Here is a 21,269-nt window from a genome sequence, read left to right as displayed (position 1 = left end):
TCAGTGGGAGGCTAGGGCAATCCATGCAGAGGCTGTGCGCCTCCTCCCTGGTTTAATATCACCACTGTCTAAGCCATGCTTCCAGGAATTTCCCCTGGCTGCTGCTGTCCCCAGGAGTCCTTAAAGAGGGATCCCCACTTTAGGTGGGAGGCGGTTCCGAACACACCTCTTCTGGGTAGGCTCCACAGGGCTGGAGGGGGTGGGCGGTGGGGTGATGCAGCGCTCCATCCAACATGGGGCTACCCACTTCCCCGTCTGAGATGTGATCCCTACAGGGAACCCCTCAGTGGAGGTCAGGGGGGCAGGAAGTGGGAGGCAGTTAGTGGCAATGGCTGTTCCCCACATTCCTGCAGAAGAGATGAGGTCTGCACACTTCACCTTTATGCGATTCTCAGAGAATGTAATAGCTGCACCATTACCGAATTATTTGGAACATCAGTCACTTGCTTATGGGATTTTCTTAAGGTTTATTTTTTTAATGTTTAAATAAATGCATAAATCACAGTGATGTGAAAAGAATGGGCTGTTTCGTTGTGTCAGAGCAGCCAGTTATTCTCGCATAAACATTCACGTATGGACTAAGGGTAATTTATTGATGTAAATCTGTATTCAGGGCATACAAATTTCATGGCAAGATCACAAGATTACATATGTTGAAGGATATTTAGTTCGCTGGTTATTTTTAGAGAGGGCTCCAAACCAGACCAGATCCCTGGATTGTAGCACCTCCAAAAGACAGCGAAAGCTCAAATCCAAACTTCACTTCTTAGGCTTTTCTCTAATTGTGTGAAAGCTGGACCCTCAAACATGAACATCCCTGACCTTAGGGAAAGCTGAGGTGCAGGTCTGAACCTAGGCAGGGACCTGAACTCCATAGCTCTAACGGAGCTCCATTTATTTTCTGGTGTCCAGGAATATTCAAATACCGAATGTCAGTTTAGAGTTAGAACATAATTTCTTATCTAAACAGTCATTTGCTAATTTGGTTCCTGATCCTGCATGATGCTGAGCACCTCCAGCAGGGTGCTGAATGACCTTGACTCTCCATTAAGTGCAAGGGGAATTGAGGATTCTCATAATAATACTTAGCTCTTATGCAGTGCCTTATGAGATTGAACCATTATACTGTAAACTCCTTGGGACAGAGAACGAGTCTTTATGCTTGTAAAGTGCCAAGTATGTCTGGCTCTACATAGATTTCATAATAATCTCAGATTATTAAGACAGAAATAGGTAAGAAAGCACCTCAGAAGGATACCAAAAAAATGGACCCCACTTCAGCAAAGCACTTTAGCACAATAACTGGACTCTGCGAGACACGGCTGGATTGCTGTGCTGTATCAGAGCCTGAATCTTCCTCCTGCCAAGTGCAGCACTCGGAGCACCACTCCAAAATGTGGTAGTAATTCTAGAAGCCCTAAGGAAAGTCAGGGTAACACCACCGATTTTATAAATAAGGATCTTTATTTAGAATATTGTTGAAAACATTCTTGGCAACCACATTGTATAAATATATAAAGTTAAAGTTTGGCACAACAAACCAAGCAACATTAAATATTTAATTCCTTTTTTTTTGTATTTTTGTTTGGGTTTTTTTTTTTTTGCAAAGCAACTCTTATTTACAATTATACAAAAAAGTATTATAAAAAATGGTCCACAACCTTATTTTGGGCAGGATTGGGGGTAACAGTAAGGAAGTCGCATGACATTACTCCTGAGATTCATCTAGTTTTCTTCTTTTCAAAAGTGTTACCAGAACTCAAGAGCCAGGTTCCCATTCCCCAAAGCACAGATTATAAACATTGGCCATGTTGTGCTATGCAATTTTACCTCTAGACATGTTAAATAGCTTTAGTTCAACAACCAATAAATAAGTGTATTTTGAAGTAATATAGACTTGAAAAATTATATATTTGAAGGAATTTTCAAAGATATTTTAGAACTGGAAAAAGAAATACTTAGTCTTTTCAAGGCAGGTCTTTGAGCTTGCAGCATATAGCAGTTTGTGTTTGCATAACAGTGCAGCTGGACCTGACTTTATAACACTTGGTAGATGGGATTGCTGGTGTCATGGGGAATCTGGGTGCAGTTGGTAGGTGAGGGAATTTGGGCACCACTCTCACTCAGGGTAGCTCCTTCTTGGGGTGAGCAGGGGTTGCCCTCAGCTCCACCTTCCACTGTAGGCAGCACTGGGCAGGTGGAGTTATCTGTGGAAATCCTCTCCACAATGCTTGATAGACAGTCCAGGCTGGAGACAACTGAACTCTTCCCATGTTTTGGATCTAAGGATAGAGGGAAAAGGAGATCAATAAACCCAATGAGTAGTTGGGGAAGTAGTTCTTCTAGAGGACCCAAAAAAACAACCAGCCTTGCATGGCTCTGAGCACATAAAGGTTCAGTGGAAATGTATACGAAATAAATATTATTGAAAGATGCCAATCAGTCAAAATCAGAGACAATATTAGAACTTGCAAAGTAGCAAAGGGCCCAAGCATCAAAGTTTGGATGTGAACTACCACCAGTCTGAAGGAATTTGGAGCCAGGGTTTTGGTTCGATACAGAAAGGGGGTTAGTTGCTTTGGATTCAGCTGAGAACTTCTCCAAAGTTTGGATCCAAGGTTTTGGGTGGGTCAGTTTCTGTTGCAAAGCAGTTTAAAATCTGAAGCCTGTTTTCAGAGATGAATATGCATGCCAAAGCACAATGTAAGGAATATAATTGTTACATGAAATGCACGTACAAGATGTCCCCACATTTGCAAACAGAATCATGGAAACTATTGGGGGAGGGGGATGTCCTGTATCAGTGCCCACAGCTTGCTGGCTGAGCACAAGTGGTGACAGAAGGGGCAGGGGAAGTTTGCTCTGGTGACAGTCTCCACTTCCACACACTTGTCTTTGGCATTAAGGCAAATACTCACCATTTGGTGATTCTGTGTAGTAGTTGCTGTCATAGCTATTCCTCCTGCGAGAGCTGCAAGAGGGCCCACTGTACTCCATCTGGAAACCAAAAGAATGGATGCATATCACTAGCTCAGAAACAGAATTTTCACCAAGTCTTCAATAACCATCTAATTTCATATTCCAATCTCTGATCTGCACCATAGCCCCAGTCCTTGCTGAAATAGGGTAAATTTTTAGCTTCCCAGAATGAGGGGAAAAAACCTTCCTGGGAAGATATTAAATCCAGAATATTTTATATTACTGAATTATTCCAAGGATTTTTTGCCACACACAAAGAAAAATTTCTTTGTACACACAAAGATAAATTCATAACATTGTAATCAGTGATTATGCTGACTCTTTGAATTACAGTAGAGAACATTTGGGCCTTGATTTGTTAATGGAGTTGGTGGGGAAAGCACTTAATTGTCATAATATTTTAAAAGTGTTTCCCCCATCAGTAGTCTTTCTTCTTAGAGCTCTTTCTATTACCATTTCATACAGAAAAACAGCCTACCAGATATGGTTTATACTTTGATACTTTCACACCCAATAGCAGGGATTCTACCACCAAAAGAAAAGAGAATGCTGTCTTTTGAGGAGGGGTTAGTTACATAAAGCTTCCCTCAGCTCTGCTAACTCTATTATCCTCCCAAACATTCAGCTCCAGTAATGACCATCCCCTTCAGGGAACAGCCCTCTGTCCCAGTGGCTCTCAACCCTTTATTGTGCTTCCCATCTCAGAGGTACTCTGTGTTTGAGGAGTGGGGGCCAGGGACAGCGAGGCTGCAGCCCTAGCTGCACAATGAGATGAAGAGATTTCCCCTTGCTTCCTTACTCCAGGGGATCAGGAGCTCCCCTCCCCTCGGGTTCCCCTTATAAGGATCAGAGACTGTGGAACCCAAGCAAGACTTCTCCAGAGCTGCACTACAGGTGAGCTGGAACGTCAGTTCCCCTATTTAGCTGCACTATGATCGCAGAGGGAACCCCTTCCTAAGGGGTGCGGGCCCCAGCTCTCCTCACTGAAATCAAAGCGTGATAGCACCCACTGTAACTGAGGCAAGAAAACTAAGTGTATCTCTCACCAGCCCTCCTGTGACTCCCACGTTTATTTCAGGAGGATATAGCTAGGATCCCCTAGCTACTCTGCCCCAGGTCTGTCCTTGAAGGGTTCAGAGATAAGGGCAGCAGGCATATCGGAATGGGGATCCCTACCTTTCCTAGGGATCAGCCACTCCCCTCCTTACACGCAGGGGGGGTTCAAAGACGGGCTCCCCGATCAGGGTATGTAAGTGACCCCATCTCCCTTCACAGGCAGGGGCCAGGATACATAGGAGCCCACTCCCCGATCAGGGTAGAAATGGGGACCACATCTCCCATCCCAGGGTCCGGGAACACGCTGGGACTTCCAGTGTCTTTCCCAGGGATCATGATGGGGGGTAGCGGGGCTCCCCTCCTGCCTCCCGAGGATCAGGGTACAGGAGGGGGGCCTCATTTCCCATCTCATGGGCCGAAGACCCCGGAAGCCGCCCCGCACTCACCATGCCGTCGGAGCAGTTGGAGCTGGGGCTGGAGGCGTCCGACTCGCCGCTGTAGTGCTCCAGCCCCGGGTAGTAGCTGTCCTCCTGCTCCCGCAGCAGCGCCTGCAGGCTCTCGATGTAGCGGATGGCGTTGCGCAGGATCTCCACCTTGGGCAGGCGCTGGTTGGGGTTGGTGGAGGTGCAGCGCTTGAGCGTCTCGAACGCCTCGTTCACCTTGCTGAGCCGCCGCCGCTCCCGCATGGTGGCCGCCTTCCGCCGGTCGGCGTTGGTGGTCTTCCGCTTGCAGGCTTTGCAAGCCCACAGCAGGCAGCGGCCGGCCTGGTGGTGGCCGCTGGGCGCCCTGATGTGCTCGTCCTCGTGGTGGTGCGCGTGGTGGTGGGGGTGCTCCTCCGGCTTCAGCAAGCCACCCACGTGCACCAGCCGCGGGTCCAGGTCCTCGAAGAAGTGCATGTCCGAGGTGTTGAAGCAGGGGTCATCGTAAAAGTCATCGGCCGCCGAGAAGGAGCAGAGGGAGCCATCCGTTATCTCCATGGGGCCTAGCAAGTCCATGGGGGCAGCAAAGGGTGGGGTGGGCAGGAATAAAAGCAGGGGCAGAAGCCACAAGAGCCCAGCCGATCACTGCAAAGCAAAAATGCTTTAATCGGGGAGTTTATTTTCCAGACACCAGATTAATCTAGTTTAACTTTCCCCCCAGACTTTTAATGGAGTCGCTCTCACACTACTGGCTCCAATTAATTGGGAGAGAGACACTTTCCTAGGCTTAGACAAAATCGTTCTTTAGCTTTGGCTGGTGATTGTCTCTCTTCCCCAGTTCAGAGCTGTCTTGGCATGACACTGAAATACCCTCCCCTGATGCCCATGCAGATAGCACAATTTGTGACTCTATTTATCCCAAAACCTTGCTTGAGGGCGGGTGGGGATTCCTGCAGGACGAGCTCCCTTTCACCTGCCGGCCAATCCCTTAGTCCCAAGGAGGCAGCGGCTGGGGTCTTGGAGGGGGTGGGCAGGGAAGGGGTCGCGTCTGATTGGAGGGCAGCTGGAGCCCTTGTCAGGCAAAAGTTGTAGGAAACTTTTTGCAAATGTCAAACTGCAGCCAGAAAATAAGCGTCACAGTGGGATCATCTTTATTTTAACTCTTTTCTGCATGAGCGCTCCTGTTCTCACCCTTGTTCAAATGGTATTTTAGGCTTTTGTATTTATGTAAATGGTTTGGGATATTATTTTTATGTAAAGGCTTCCTGATTAATAATATTGCAAAGAAAATAAAAACAACTATATTCAGGTTGTGATCTGTGCTACTCCTACTGAGTCTTTTGCTACGTGCAAAAGATTTCTGCTGTTAAACTGAACTATTGGCTATTGCAGATGAGATAGAGCTAGCTAGCTAGCTAAAATAGATATTTCTTTTCTTTTATTGCACTTTGCAAAAGTTCTCTTCTGTTCAGCGATTAAGAAACAATAACATAAAACGATAGAATCAAATGATTCACAAAGATATGCATATACATTCCTTTAATGATAGCTTTAAAATGTTTCTTCACGGTGCTTGATATATTGAGTGGTATCGCTTGTAAGGGAACATTGGCCCTTCTTGTAAACATAGGAATCGCAACTTTTTCGTTCAGACGAAAATATAGCTTCGCATTGCAGGTTGATTTTTTCCCTTCCTATTGTAATTTGTCTTTTCAGGAAATGCGAGTGAGCTGGATGCTGTTTTTAGGATCACACAGATGCATTTTATGTTTTTTTCCCCTCTCTCCAGCTTTTAGTTTCTCTCCTAGGAACCTAACATTTTCTCATACAATGATTTGCAAAAGTGAAAAAAAATAATGCTGTGTAACTTTTGTAACTAGGAATAAGGTTCAGTTGATTTTCAAGGAGTCCGGGAAGCAGTCTGAAGGCGAAAAGGACTACTGTATTTTCGGTGTTTTCCCCTCTAAATCATTTTCTTTGATTGACTAAATCAGTTTGTGGTCTGATAGGAGAAAACATTGAATGGTTCGAAAACTTTCCACGTAGACTTCACATCACTTTGAATAGACGTGACTCCGTTGTAACAGTAATGCCATGTCTCTGGCCAGATAATAGTACTCTTGAGTTTGATTTGTAAAAGAAACCCCTAAAATAATTCGAAATCAAGCTGGAGAGCGTCCCAGCCTTTTCCTGCCCACTTGCCAGCTCCCCATTTGGAAAGGAGGGGACACTGACATTGATCGCCGGCTTCTCGATGAAGATGCGATTGATTTGTTTGTTATTATCTCTGGTTTGTTTTTTACTGTATGCAAAACTGTGAGAATAGGGACCAAGAAGAAAAGGGGGGGAAAGCGTGTTTAAGAGAAAACTGGAGAGGTGGCACCTTTAAATAAAGGAAATGAGTTTTAAAGTGGGTGTGGGGAGAATGGCTCCTGAAAAGCAATCATTGCCGTAGATTATCTAGAAATATATTCAACCTTCACGTCACGCGTCAGCCTTTCGGTTGACAGGGAAAGGTATTACGTGGGGTTTGTGGTAATGCTGAGTCTAAAATGAAAGAAGCAGCTTGTAATCACGTATCGCTGCAATTCTCTGCTGTGGACTTGCTTTGCAGAAAGAGGAGGAGGCCACCCAGCCATTTCTCCCCTTCCCGTCCTCCCAGTGGGTTTATTCCAGCACTCGTTGAGTTTTGGGCTGTCTCGGGCACAGAAATAGTGTTTGATCAGCCTGCCCGGATTTGTGCTCCTCTCTTCCAAATCTGTTCCAGGCTGATAACGTGTGGTGGCTGGGCTGGAGGGGTGGGGGTGGGGGGTCTTTCTAACACGACGGAGAAATCAGCTGTAAATCTAGACGAGGGAGGACATGTTGGGGTGGGGGGCAGGAGAGCGTGGCCTAGCGGTGTGTTCAAAGGGCATCCCGCGCGGCCCCCGCGTGGCAGCCCCCGTTAGAGCCCTCGGGGCTGGCGCATGGCGGGACGCAGCGCGAGCGATAGCAGCGGGCCCGAGCAACGAGCCCCTCACGAGTCCTGAGTAACGAACACGCCGCCCAAGGCCCACGGAAGCCGTCTGGACGCCGCCTCCTGGGGGACTGCTACGGGTCTCGGTAGCCGGGGCTGGGGAACGGGCTAGGTGGGGGCTGGGGGAAGAGGGGGAGGCAGGAGCAAGGGGCGGGCGGGGGGGAGAATACACGGGAGTCAGTCGCTAGCGAAGGTTACACAAGCGCGGGGCCAGTAGGGGGCGATAAAGCCTTGCCCAGCCGCTCTTCGCTGCTCCATAGGCGGCTGCGCGCGGCCGTGCAAGCTTAGCCGGTCCAGCCCCGCCCAGCGCGGCGCTGAGCCGCGGGGCGCCGCTGGAATCCCGCGGGGGGCTTTGGTTAGACACTTACACCGAGTCCCACCCGTCTAATATGGGAGGAGGGGGGCGGTATTTTAATCTTCTAAACGCGCCGAATCAGGAAAGCTAGACGCCCCCCCCCGCTCGCACACGTTGCACAACTCGCCCGCTAGGGGACGCCCCCTCACTCTCTAAAACTGCGTAGTTCACGCAGCTGACAGAGCTTCACAGAAACCCCGTTGGTCTCCGCCCGCCTCAGGCTCACGCTGTCTCTTTAACTATTACTCCGAAGGGTCTTATTGTAGTGGTGCCACCTGCTGCAAGGAGCACCTGGGGCAACTTCTTAGGTGAGCAAGTGTAATGAGGACTGGATTGAACCTGGAACCTCTGGAGCCTCTACCGCCTGAGCTAAAAGCCAACTGCCTGTTAGCTAAGGCTGTGGAGCAGACTCATTTTTACTCTCTCTTTAAGTGCTCTCTGTGCCACTAGATGGGCCAGAACACCACACCCAGGAGGTGTGGGGGTTACACAAGCAGCCTTACCTGGCTATTGCACCAATTTCACTGGGTTGGCGGGACTTGCGGTGCCTCAACCCTGCTGGAGCCAGGCAGCGGGAAAAGGTATGTGTTGAGGCTGGAGGAGGCGTGGCAAGCCCAAGCAGAGCTATTGCAAGCCTGGCCAGTTTGGGGCTACGTTTTGACCTTATAGAAAACAAGTGTGTGGGGGTGGGTGGCTACTGGAGCAGCACTTGTTGGTTTAGGAGACATGACCTAACACTGCTTAATTGCAGTCATGTATTTTGGGGACAAGTTGATTCCTCTAAAAAAACAATGGATTAATGCATTAGTAACGAAGCCCCGTAGGAGAACTGAGTTCACAACTATTTGTAGCTATCACCTCAGTGCAGCAGAGCAATAGCGGGTTTGATGTGGCCTACTATGTCATTTTGATTGAGAGTTACCCCTTCACGTAAGAGCATCTGTTTGTAAAACGCTTGAATGTTTCTTTTGTGGTCGCAGCACAAAACCCCCCACCTCAACAAGAGGCATAGCTACCAGTGCTGGTGCACTGTCTACACTGGTGCTTTACAGCGCTGAAACTTGCTGTGCTATTGGGGGGGGGGTGTTTTTTCACACCCCTGAGCCAGAAAGTTGCAGCACTGTAAGTTGCCAGTGTAGACAAGCCCTTAGAGATGGACTCTGACACCCGTCCTCACTCATCCTGAGTACTCTCTTGCTGTGCATGCACTCACATACATTTCAGCTTCTGGAGTAAGGGTGCTGTTGAAGTGAGCAGGGGAGACAGAATTTGTCCCTTAGAAAAAAAATGTCAGCACCAAACAAATGCCGGGACCCTCCCTTTACAGAGTTCACATATAATGTTTAGAAGGCTTTGCTCACGGTTTAGAATATCACTTATTTCCAGCGTTTTAGCTGATAATTCTCTTTGTTGCTGATTTAGAAGTGTTTGAACAATTTTTGCTTCTGTTTTAAAGGGGCCGATCCTGCAAAGACTTATGTATGCAATTAACTTCCCATGGATAAGATTACCCACAGGAGTAGGGATACTTGCATGTGTGTTTGCAGTTAGCATGAACTGGACTTTCATAACCTTTAATCCCAAATCTATGATCGGTGATTAGTTGTTTTAATAAATAAAACAAAACAATAATAATTAAATTATAAATGGGGTTTTAAAACTACTTAGAAGCTTCTGCTTGGAAGGGTGCAACAGTATATGTGTGTGTTTTCCAGCACTCTAACATTGTTCATGACATAAAGCAATAACAAATATTTGAAATGAACATCTCCCCAGTTCAACTCAGAACTTACTTTGCTAGTTTCATGGCACGGTTAGTTCTTTTCCTTCTGGGTACAAAAATCAAGTAAGAAATTGTTGAGTTTATGTTTGCACTAACAAACTCAGCAATGTTATGAGAGACGTTTTGCAGCATGAGCTTTCGTGGGTGAATACCCACTTCTTCGGATGCAAGTCACCCACGAAAGCTCATGCTTCAAAACGTCTGTTAGTCTATAAGGTGCCACAGGATTCTTTGCTGCTTTTACAGAACCAGACTAACACGGCTGCCCCTCTGATACTTGACACAATGTTATGAGAGACTGTTATATTTAATGTATCTGTGCCCATTTCAGAAGAATTGTAAGAATGTAAAAAAAAATCACAAAAAGGACAATCATTTTTTATCTAAGTAAATTGTTAATTTAATTCATCTGGTGTAGTGCTCACACCATAGTGGACCTGGTTGTGTACGCGGTGTACATCTGCAACTCCCATTGACTTCAATGGAGGTTCTGGGTGGCCAAGGTGTTCAGGGTTAGACCCACAGTGAGCACTGGAACAAGGATTGTAACTACAGGCAGGAGGTGCCACAATAGAGTAATAATCAAATAAAAATTTTTTTTTTAATCTAATCTGGCCTACAATTAGTTTCCCTGCTGCAGTTATAAACATGGTTTGAAATTCTGGCTCCATTGTAGTCAAGGGCAAAGCTCACGTTGACTTCACTGGGGGCCTCTATTTCATTCATAGTCCATAAAATTAAAATATTTACTGTGGTCCAATCCTGAATTCCTATTCATACAACAGTTCAATTAGATTATTTATTAATGATTAATTCTTTTAAATGGAAAATTGGGAACTGTTGAAAAATGAAATTACATCTAAAAAGTCCTTATGCCTTCTCTGATAGAGTCAAAGCTGAGCCCTGTTGGTCACATTATACCATTGCCCCCCCCCCCAATCAATTTTGTTTTAAACAGAAAACTGACTAGATTTAATATCATTCTGACTCTCCACTACCTCTTTCTTTCACTTTGTCCCCAGCGCTGAAAAGCGATATGTCCCAATGAGATCAGCTATTGACCACCCTAACACATTCATAATTATATATCCCAGCTGTTCCTGAGAGGTAAAGTAGCAAACTTGTGGAACTTTTCTTGTTTCAACCCTTTGCTATTCTAACAGTGATTCTTGAGCACAAAAAAGAAATAGACTTTCCTTTTTCCTTGTGAAGTATTTCCCTAGCAACTAAACAAAGTAAAATATATATTTTTAATATAAGATGTGTAATAAACCATATTTATGTTGAATGAGAAATTGTGAAGAACGGTGGCATATTACAATTGTTAAGAGCGTGAGATGGAGATAGGGCTGCTTGGTTCTACCTCTGGCTACGTCACAGGCTTACTATATGACCTTGTCAAGCCATTTAACTTTTCTTTAATTGTAGTTGTCCCATTTGCAGAATGGGAATAATTTATAACTATAAATAGCAGTGTTATCTGGCCCTTTAAGAGGGATTCTAAGATCAGCTCTAAACCTGTTCCTGAGTCAGCCTACAAATAAGGCATTCTGGAACTTGGGCAGCTAGACTATTGTAGTTGTAGGCTAGGCAGCAATGAATCCTGGGAAAGGGAGTAGAGCTATAAAGAGTTCCCTTTGCCCAGTAAGGCAGAAACTAGGGAGGTAGCAACTCTTTATGGGGTATTCCTCCTGAACAGATTTTACACTTGATCTCTCCAATCAAAAGGTCTTGAAGTATTTTGGAAGAATCTTGGGAAAAAGTATAAATGGAGTGCCAAGGAGCTGGTTAAAGTACTGCGCATTTGGTAGTGTTTGGGGTTATTGAGCCTGGGGGAAACCTGGAAAGAGCAGAAGCTACTTGTTGGTGGCTGCCAAAGACCTGTGGCAGAAGTCTAGTGGTAAAGGATGACATGAGAGTCCTTGCACTGTAAATATTGGATTCATTTTGGACTATTTGTTTTGTTGGACTTCCCTTTAGCCTGCAAGGGGAGAAGTTTTGGGAGTAGGCTAGGAGACTAAATTAGCCTTCCATGATGAAAACTGAGTGAGCCTACACCAGATTCTGGAAAGGTAAACAACTCAAATAGCATGGTGGAGAGGTATTGTGAGAATTGTTCGCAAACTACTTGAATGTGTTTGTTTTTTGTGTGTGTGTGTTTTTCTTTTTTTTTAACTGCAATGTGTTATTAGAGGAGTAGTTTGGTTGCATTCACAACTAACTACTGTACCAGCATTTTGGTATTTACAAAGGACTGAAGTCTGTAGAAGGAATTTCTGGTACACTGGTTCACTACTGATTCAGAGGGGGTTGAGCTATCTACCAAATAACCTTTCTGAGTGCAAGCAAAGCAGATAACTAGCCCAACAGTCAGAAACAGTGGAATGCCATGTTCATACAAATAAGCACTCATAACTGTGTACAAAAACATTAATATCCTTCATCTTTGAGAAGTGAAGAACTAGAAATAACTTGGATAGAAAAGTTTATTGAATTACTCTATTATAATTGCTACAAAATTTATAAGAATATCATGGAAGTCCTCCTCATTTTAAGAACAAGTCTCTTAAAAATATCCATGTAATATTTACCAAGACAGTAAAAATGTTTAAGAATGATTACATAGTACAATCTGTATTGATATAATATGGAACTAGGATACTGCCACATCCCTTGACTTGTAGTGGTAACAACCCAAATACATGGTTTCCATCTTCAGCACCCTCCACTATAAAAATAGTTCCAGCACCACTGTATATTATCTTATTTGTTTAATAATATAAAAAGCTATAGTTTCTCCATCATAGAAATTACTCTGTATTAAAAAGGTGTTTTCTTTAAAAAGCCTTATATACTTAAAAAACCTCTTTTGCACTAAATAATCCAATCAACCATTTAAGACAAGAAAGAAACCTAGAGGTCTGGTAGTTTCCAAATAAAGAAATGTTATTTATGGGTAAGAGACTCTGAAAGGTTAAATTAATGTTGACATTCTCTATATCTAGCAGCCTTAATACCTATGATACGAGGTGGTATATTACAGATTAGATACTGTGTTGCACTTTGGAGGAGGCACGGCACAGAAAGCACAGCCCAGGAGGAAGAGTGTAAAGGGGGAGGGAGGCGGAGTCATGGGGCTTTAAACCATCACTTCATCTCCTGGATTTCAGACTCAATTTGGAGCCAAAGCATCCTCAGGGCTGACAACTTACATCAGCCTCCCCTGTGGCTGCCTATAGGTTTCTCCATGGCCAAGAATGGGCATAGTGCTCCAACTATTCCTTCTCTTGCCTCCGTTTTGCCCCTGGCATATCCTTGCACAGAGACTGGGAGGAGGGACAGCACTGGTTTGCATGAATTGGCCCTATGCTACTGCTCTTCTGGGAGAATTCTTTTGGGGGCCGTTGCAACCCCTTTGCAGTCCCTCTACATTGCTGAAGAGATGTACAGGGGGTGCAGTGGTGCCTAGAATCGGTCTCTATGCCTGTTTTTAGCTCTTCCTGTAACCGTTCCATAAGGTAGTCTCCAAGGTTGTCTCTGCCATCTTGGGAACACACAAGCCTGTGAGCATTGGTAAGGAGGTCTCCCATCAACTTGATCTTCCGGATCTTGGGTTCAACAAATTGTTTCTTAATAGTACTTGCACTATGAGGGTCTGCATTTTCAATGCTCAGGGCATACAGCTCTTCAAAATATCCTGTCATTGTTTTCCATTGAACCAATGCAACTTCAAGGGCCTTCACCACATTGGATACATGTTCACAGTTTGGTCTCTGGAAACATAAAGCAAGATAGCAATGACTAACAATTCTATTTCCCTGAAACCCCTGGTCTTCCAAACAAGAAATGCATTGCAGAAGGATGCTAAGGTTTTGCAACAGCTCCTTCCATTTCTGTGCATTTACTAAATCTTTTCTGAGTCAGTGGTCAGATTCTGCCACTTCCAGTATACTTACTAACAACAAAATGTTTCAATTCAGACAGTAAGGATTCAGATAGCTGCAGCTATAACTGAGGTTCATTCTCAAAAAAACAACAAAAAACCCCAAACAAAATACCAGCCCCGCCAAAAACAAACAAACAAACAAAACAACCCTCTCTCTACAATATGGAAACTGAATGTGTTACAGTTACTTAAGGGCAACTTTTTTACTCATGGCTGCTATAAATGAATGCTGTGAAGGGCAGACAGTAGTATTACACATTTAACTGTTTATAGGACACTACTTTGATACAGAAGTCTGAGGAGCCTGATTCTCCTATAAGAGTTTACACACAATTTCACTGATTTCAAGTTACTCATGATTTATACTTGTGTAACGAGATTAAAATTTGGCTTAATCTCTGGGCCAAGTTCTATTATACCAGTGTAAAACTGAAGTAACTCTACTAAGATCAAGGGATTTGCACCACAGAGAACTGAGGCCAGAATCCGGCCCTCAGTATCAGAGTCCGTGGGCAAAAGTTCTGCATAGCTACCTCTACCATAGCAACAAACACCAGATTGACTAGGGTAGCAAAATGTTAGAGAAAAATATGAATGAGTGCCCTCATTTTATCTTTGGCTAGAAAAATGCAAACCCTAGAGTCAGGATTGCATGTCTAATAAAAAAAAAAGTCCCTAAAGAAGAACAAGTGAATATGATTGGGGAATTAAAGTATTTGGAAAGCTAACAGTGCATACACCCAAAGCTTGGAGTGATAGATGTGCACAACAGATGTTTAGATGAGTTTGCTGATTATGGAAGAGCATATTTGTCTGCTGCACACCTGGATGATTCTGGTACAGTAACGGCCTCCTCTCTCTTGTAGGTATTTCAGCATGGCCTCTGCAGCTTCCTTCTCTTCTTTAGCCTGCTGCCGGAAAAACTTTGAAAAGTTTGGTAGAGCCACATCAGACTGATCAAAAACTTCACCCTACATATTTAAACAACAAAAATTGCTGTTAAAGTATGAAAGCCTGGAGTTAGGAGGAAAGAAGGGAGAAATTAATATCCAGCAGAACACAGGTCAATCAGATCTAATATTTAAAGAACAAAGGAGAAAATTATTCTCAATAGTGCTTGTGCTTCTAACTGCCTTCGGAACCTCTAAAAACTTCTACCCCAATTATTACAAATGAAGTAAGTCAAATGTTCCTCCAGATCAGGGCCGCCGAGAGGCGGGGGCAAGTGGGGCAATTTGCCCCAGGCCCCGCAGAGGCCCCCACGAGAGTCTTTTGGGGCCCCTGGAGCAGGGTCCTTCACCTTCTCCTGGGGCCCCTGAAAACTCTCGCGGGGCATGGGCCCCCGGAGCTGCTTCTGCTCCAGGTCTTCAGCCGCAATTTGGCAGCAGGGGGTCCTTCTGCCCCGGAACCCGCCACCAAAGTGCTCTGAAGACCCGGCGCAGGGGGTCCTTCTGCCCCGGGACCTGCCGCCAAAATGCCGGGTCTTCGGCGGTGGGGCCCCCCTGCCGCCAAAGACCCCAGGCCCCCTGAATCCTCTGGGCAGCCCTGCTCCAGATCAGGTAGTTTGCATCTTTTTAAGAATACATACACACACCCCAGTCCACTGAACATTAGACATGAGACTATTGTATTGGTGATACTGTTTGCTTTGAGTGATAATCTCCTATGACTTCTAGCTTCAAATGGGTTTTTGATTTGGGGAAAAAATTAAACAGCTATCAGAAACTGATGACTGTCTTTATCTGTAGGGAAAAGTATCCAGATCCTTTTACCATCACCACTAGCAGACCCAGAGGGACCCACTTAGGGCACCAAAATCATCAGCTTCCTCTCCCTCTCCACCAGAGGCAACGTGTAGGGGGGAAAAGTGCCCCCCTTAGACTGGCCTGCCAGGGGTGGGGAGGGAGAGGAGCTCTGAGGGGTCGCCCCTGCCTCCCAAACAGGCTCTCTCAGTTAGAAGCGGCTCTGTCCTATTCCCCACCTAGCTGCCAGGGAGAACAGCCAAACATGGTGGGAGAGGGGCAGGTAGAGGAGGACAGACCTCACCCTGCCCCTCCCTGCAGGTAATGTGGGGCTGGGCACAGAGGGCAGTGGGGGGGGGGTCACTGGGCAGGGGAGACATGTGGGAAGTAACATGTCCTCCCCTTTAGATTGTGCCCCCAGTATCGGGAGGCACCAGTCATCTATGGTCTCCACAGATACCAGCAGCCAGGAAGAACCATCTCAGCCTCCTGACATCATTGTTCACTCCATTCTGAAACCGTAACTCTGGATTTTTTTCTCTCCTTTACTGCGTTGCTGTTGGTTGCTGATACACTTTCATCTCACCCCTTTCCTATCTACACTTTAGCTGCCCAGTCTCACTCTTCTTACCCTTATGTTTGACCCTACTTCTCTCCTTTCCCTTCTTCTGCCTAATCCTTCGTACTGAATGCCCTCACCCCCCCGACCCCAAATCAACTTACCCAGATTTCCATTTTGAAGAACAACTCCAAAAGACACAGGGTTATTTAAAAAAATAAAAATAAAAGTATATTGAAACTGCTAAGGGCCCAATCCTGCATTCCTTGCATACCCAAAATTCCTATTGACTTAACTGGAAATGCTGGGTGCATTAGGAATATAGGATTGGCCCCTTTAAGAGACAGGACTCAGCTAAAACTAACTTTAAGATGTGTAAATTTGGAAATATGAAAGAGATAAAAAAAGTTACAACAGATTTGGGTCACACAAGAAAAACAGACTGCCTCAGTTTAATCAACTTCCTTATAGACAATGCTGACTAGTTATTTTCCAAGGGAAATATTACTAGTAATACATAACTATACTATGTATACATACATATATACACCGCCCCCCACCTCAAGGGTACCACTTAGATCTATTATAAATATATTATAGGCAAAATTCTGCTCCTCTGAATTAATGGCTTTGCAGAGAAGTACAGTAACTTCAGACACTCCAAGATTTAAACCAGGGGTCCCCAACGCAGTGTCCACAGGTGCCATGGTGCCCGCGGGGGCATCTAAATGCGCCTGCATCCTGGCCGGCAGTGGAGCATCTGCCGAAATGCCGCTGAATTTCTCCGGCGTTTTGGCGTCACCGCCTCTCGATGACGTCACTTGTCGATGGCAAGTGACGTCATTGAGAGGTGTCGCCGCAGAAATTCGGCAGGTGCTCCACTGCTGTCCCGGTCCTTCGTCTGGCACCTGCCAGACAAAAAGGTTGGGGACCACTGATTTAAACTATGCTCAACTGTCAGTTTTATTCGTATTGTTTGGAATGCACCCAGGGTGTTGAAAACTAGTACCAAGATCTCTTCACCATTTAAGTTCCATAACAAGAAGGTGCAAGGTAGACCACAGCACATGAGGGCCTCTGCACTGCGGAAGAGGATTCTGCATTGGTCCTGCACAGGCTGATATGAAGAATGGTGAAAGGGTAGCATTGGGGGCCAGTCAGACAAGGAGACAAAGGATCTACAACTACATCGATCCAGTGGTTCTATCAGCCTACATAGGAGATGTAGAGTTGCCACTAGTGCAGACTATTCATTGGAGTAGTCTGCTGAGGGACTGTTGCAGCCCTATGACCTACCTATGTATTGTGGCAGAGAAAGGTGTATGTTTGGGGGTATGCATATTTCTTAGTGTTTTCTACCTTCTTCTGTTCCCCAACCTCTCATTTACAAATGTGCACAAACCCTAAGTAATTAAATTTGACACACAGTACCCATCTACCAAAACATGCCAAGAACTTATTCAATATAACATGTCCACCCCCCAAAAAGAACCAACCAAACCTGTAACACACTACTAAAGGACTGTAAAGAGTTTATAAGAAGTCAACCTATATTCCTCAGTAGCAATGTGCTATACCACTTCAAATAGAAACAGAATAATCAAATGCATAACAGCGTCTCTTGAATCACTAGAGCTCAAGAGAATAGAAAAGTATTAAAATTACATATTTTCTCATTATATGATTTAAGATTTTATCTGAATATCCGTGTGTAGGTTGTGAACTATATTATCAATCAAATTTATTAGAACTGACTTGTCTGCTACCAATTTGATAAAAAAAATTTCAACCAGCCCCAGTTATAAGTGCCAAGTATTATAATAAATCTACAAAAAACCCTCTGCCTTAACAGGTGGATGTTTATCAGTTATACTTTTTATTGGATTGATGCTTTACACCAAAGCTGATCAAAGGGTCTCACAGATACACTGAGGGTCAGATCCTGAAATCAATCAATGGACATTTTGTCTAAGGAATGCAGCATGGGGCATGAGATGTAGGGTGCTGATCATCCTTGTTCCCCAACAACTGATTAATAGCTTTTTTGTAAAGTGCACATTTAATATTTGCTATTTCAGCCTAATGTATTGTTATTGTTTGATCTGTCTGTTGTGGGCTTTTGTTACTCAGAGTAAAACTAAAGACTTGTCTGCTGAAATCCAAGCATTAGTGTAAACAGTTTTGTTTTGTCTTTTTAAGTCCATGTAAGATTAAGCTCTTGCTGGTCTTCACTTCAAATATCAGTGATGTTCATAGGAAAACAAACTGATCTTTCACTGATTCACAAACACAACTAGTTTTCACCACACACAACCTCCAATGCTTCCAAGCAACTTATCCCAAAGCTGCTAGGATTCCTTATTCTTGTCCCCTCTTGTAAACTGGTCTCATACACTCAGTTTTCCACACGAGCTTTACAGAATATACATGGCACTGATTTGTTACTGTGTTATTACAGTTTTGTCAGTGTATCTCTAGTGATTTTAGTGGAGTTGCACTAGTGTAAAATTGGAGTAACACAGTGGTGGAGCAGTCCCATGAATTTTTAAATTTAAGCATTCTCTCTTAAATCCCTTAGTACAAAAAGATCTATTCAAACTACTGCTTTGAAGCCTACAATCAGCCCTCGAACAGTTGTCAATATTAGGACAAATAACTAGTAAGATTAAATTAACAGAAGCTTCGAATTTATCATTCTTTTGCTTCTACTGATGGATTCGTTCTTCTGGGAATAATGTTAATTTCAGCTGAAACCACAGGGAGAGAGCAGATTCTGGCCTACTGTGAACATTCAAGGTATATATTTAACACTCACTCTAGTAATGAAAAATACCGAGCCAGATCCTCAGCTGCTGCAAACTGGTATACGCTGAATTGCAAAGTTAAACTGCTGTGAGAACATATAAATTGCATGTCTCTGGCCCAAAGTGGTCTTTCCATTCCCCACCCTCAACCAATCTTCATTCAAACTGGAAAGACAACCTAAACACTGATGTGCTGAAAAAAAAATTGGGGATTTTGATGCTACTACACATGCTAAAACTTGAACTCCATACTTCCATTATACCCCAGCAGTGAGATTGGTGCCTGAGTGAAACTGGGAGTGAGGAATTTAGGATCTGGTCCTATCAATGGAGTTTCATTATAACTGATCTCACTGTAAGTGGGTTTCCCATTTGTGTCTTTAAGACACAGGAGGGCAAACTATGGTCTGCGGGCTGAATCCATCTTGTCAGAGCTTTCAATTTGGCCCGCAGGATTGCCAGCTCTGGCGCAGCAGGGCTAAGGCAAGCTCCCTGCCTGTCCTGGCCCTGCACCACTCCCGGAAGCAGCCGGCACCACGTCCCTGTGGCCCCTGGGGGAAGGGAGGGCACCCTGTGCTGCCCTTGCCTGCAGGTACCACCCCCACAACTCCCATTGTCTAGGAACAGGGAACCATGGCCTATGGGAGCTTCGGGGTGATACCCATAGGCGAGGGAAGCACATGGTGGAGCCGCTTGCCCCAACCCACCCCACCCCCAGGAGCCACTACTGGACATGCTGGCCACTTCCAGGAGTGACATGGGGCCAAGGCAAGCAGGGAGCCTGCCTTAGCCCCACTGCCACCCTGGAGCCGCTCGAGGTAAACAGTGTTGGGCTGCACCCCACAACCCAACCCCCTGCCCTGAGCCTCCTAACCTCCTGCCTTGAGCCACCTGCCTCACCCCTCCTGCAGCCCAACCCTTTGCCCTGACCCCTTCCTGCACACCACACACCCTCCCCCTCCATTCATAGCCCTGCATACAATTTCCCCACTCAGATGTGGCCCCTGGGCCAAAAAGTTTGCCTACCCCTGTTTTAAGAGGGCTCTCATAAATTTAGCACAACACAGGGACTGCCAACTATAGCTCCAAGGCACTCATCACCTTGGTGCCTGGGCATGCTGTACAGCTGTTGGAACACACAGACTATCAGGGTTGGAAGGGACCTCAGGTGGTCATCTAGTCCAAAGCAGGGCCAACACCAACTAAATCATCCCAGCCAGGGCTTTGTCAAGCCTGACCTTAAAAACTGCTAAGGAAGGAGATTCCACCCCCCCCCCCCCAGGTAACCGGTTCCAGTGCTTCACCGCCCTCCTAGTGAAAAACTTTTTCCTAATATCCAACCTAACCCTCCCCCACTGCAACTGGAGACCATTGCTCCTTGTTCTGTCATCTGCCACGTGCCACCAGCCGAGCTCCATCCTCTTTGGAACCCCCTTCAGGTAGTTGAAAGCAGCTATCAAATCCCCCCTCCCTCTCCCTGTCCCCCCGCCCCGTGGACGCGAGGGAGGTGAACGGAAGCAGCCACGATATCTAGATTCAAGAGGTCGCTTCTGGGGGAGGGGGGATTTCTGAGGCCGGGCCTGGCCCTCTTTTGCGGGGGAAGGGGCGAGCCGGAGGGAAGCAGAGATGGGGGCCGCCGGGGGAAGGGCCGAGCGGGAGGGGAGGCAGAAGGCGGCATGAAAGCGGAGCCCGGCGGGAGGCGGGCAGGAGGCAGCAGCGGCGGGGCGGGCGGGAGCGCCCGCCGCCTTACCAGCGCCTGGAGGCGGTAGGCGAGCTCCAGCAGGGCGCTGGTGACCCCGCACAGGCCTTCCTCCACCGCCGCCGGGAAGTTCTGCCTCGCCCGGCTGCCAACCGCGAGCTGGTGGCCGGGGCACACGGGCAGGCTGCCCCGGCGCTTCTTCAGGCGGGGCTCGGCCATGGCGGCGGGAGGAGCCCCCCCGCCACGCGGCGAGACGAGGCGGGCGCTCCTCGCAGGGCTTCTGGCGCGGCCAAGTTCCCCTGCTACGACACAAAGAGCTGCGCGCCGCGGGCTGCCCCGGCTGCGCTCGCTCTATATAGCCGGCGCGCAGGGCCCGGCAGCAGCCGCTGGCCTCTGGGTGGGGCGCACCTTGCTGCACACCCACGGCGGTACCTGACACGCCTCATCGGCGGTTTTCTGCCCCCAATGCAACCCCTCCCGCTCCCTCCTTCGCCTGCAGCGCGGGGACCCGTCCAGACCTGCCGTAGCCCGGGGAGACGGTCACCGCTGCACCACGTTGGCCTGCATGAAGAATAAGGCGTTGCTGCAAGGCACCCAGAAGCGAGCCTGCTGGGCCTTACAGAGCAAAGAGACCAGCATGAGCCCCAGCTGCTCTGCTTGCTTTGTGGGGGGTAACAGACCCCAGCGTAAAGCCCGTGTGGGGTGCTACCCTTCCTGTTGGAGAGTGCTGTATTGCACTCCCGAGGATGGCTGCACAAGGTGCAAGGCAATGGATCAAAAGGCCTTGGCAACCCTGACCCAAGAGTTCGCAGTCTGAAAAGAGTTCTCCCTTTCCCGAATGCATGGTGCAAGTATTAATAACTTTTACAACGTTTGAACTCAAGATGGGGCCTGAACCAAATTCCCCAGAT

General features: G+C 46.4%; 2 protein-coding genes and 1 long non-coding RNA gene across 5 annotated transcripts; 1 reads left to right on the top strand and 2 right to left on the bottom strand.

The window, feature by feature from the left end:
* Positions 1-1,557: 1,557 nt before the first annotated feature.
* MYOD1 (myogenic differentiation 1) lies at positions 1,558-8,451 on the bottom strand. Of its 2 annotated transcripts, XM_045016412.1 has the most exons (4): positions 8,329-8,451; positions 4,482-5,099; positions 2,919-2,997; positions 1,558-2,282 (listed from the first exon to the last, which is right to left on the bottom strand). In XM_045016412.1, the coding sequence occupies exons 2-4, from the start codon at positions 5,028-5,030 to the stop codon at positions 2,038-2,040; spliced, it is 873 nt and encodes a 290-aa protein (XP_044872347.1). In that variant the 5' UTR covers positions 5,031-5,099; positions 8,329-8,451; the 3' UTR covers positions 1,558-2,037. The 2 variants fall into 2 exon arrangements, with proteins under 2 accessions (XP_044872347.1, XP_044872346.1); XM_045016411.1 differs by lacking the exon at positions 8,329-8,451 and having other exon boundaries at positions 4,482-5,383.
* On the top strand, positions 7,430-14,812 carry LOC123370148. 2 transcript variants are annotated; one of them, XR_006579293.1, is made up of 4 exons: positions 7,430-7,556; positions 10,631-10,715; positions 11,589-11,680; positions 14,421-14,812. It is a non-coding gene; the product is annotated as an uncharacterized LOC123370148 (long non-coding RNA). The 2 variants fall into 2 exon arrangements; XR_006579292.1 differs by lacking the exon at positions 11,589-11,680.
* On the bottom strand, positions 12,081-20,678 carry LOC123370147 (ferritin light chain-like). Its single transcript, XM_045016413.1, has 3 exons — positions 20,410-20,678; positions 14,379-14,525; positions 12,081-13,381 (listed from the first exon to the last, which is right to left on the bottom strand). Exons 1-3 carry the CDS (start codon positions 20,575-20,577, stop codon positions 12,884-12,886), a joined length of 813 nt encoding a protein of 270 aa, XP_044872348.1. The 5' UTR covers positions 20,578-20,678; the 3' UTR covers positions 12,081-12,883.
* Between the last annotated feature and the right edge of the window lie 591 nt (positions 20,679-21,269).

Source organism: Mauremys mutica, chromosome 4, assembly GCF_020497125.1.
Source record: "Mauremys mutica isolate MM-2020 ecotype Southern chromosome 4, ASM2049712v1, whole genome shotgun sequence".
NCBI lineage: Eukaryota > Metazoa > Chordata > Testudines > Geoemydidae > Mauremys > Mauremys mutica.
Note: the sequence above shows the minus strand (reverse complement) of the source record. Positions and strands in the feature narration are given on the sequence as shown.

Bases quoted from the DNA above. Each gene is read 5' to 3' on its own strand.
- LOC123370147 (XM_045016413.1), bottom strand. From the start codon at position 20,577: ATGGCCGAGCCCCGCCTGAAGAAGCGCCGGGGCAGCCTGCCCGTGTGC. The intron at 14,526-20,409 runs GTAAGGCGGCGG...TTAAATATGTAG, and splicing joins CCTACCGCCTCCAGGCGCTG to GGTGAAGTTTTTGATCAGTC. The intron at 13,382-14,378 runs GTGTGCAGCAGA...TTATGTTTCCAG, and splicing joins ACTGTACCAGAATCATCCAG to AGACCAAACTGTGAACATGT.
- MYOD1 (XM_045016412.1), bottom strand. From the start codon at position 5,030: ATGGACTTGCTAGGCCCCATGGAGATAACGGATGGCTCCCTCTGCTCC. The intron at 2,998-4,481 runs GTGAGTGCGGGG...TTTGGTTTCCAG, and splicing joins CCAACTGCTCCGACGGCATG to ATGGAGTACAGTGGGCCCTC. The intron at 2,283-2,918 runs GTGAGTATTTGC...CTCTATCCTTAG, and splicing joins CTACACAGAATCACCAAATG to ATCCAAAACATGGGAAGAGT.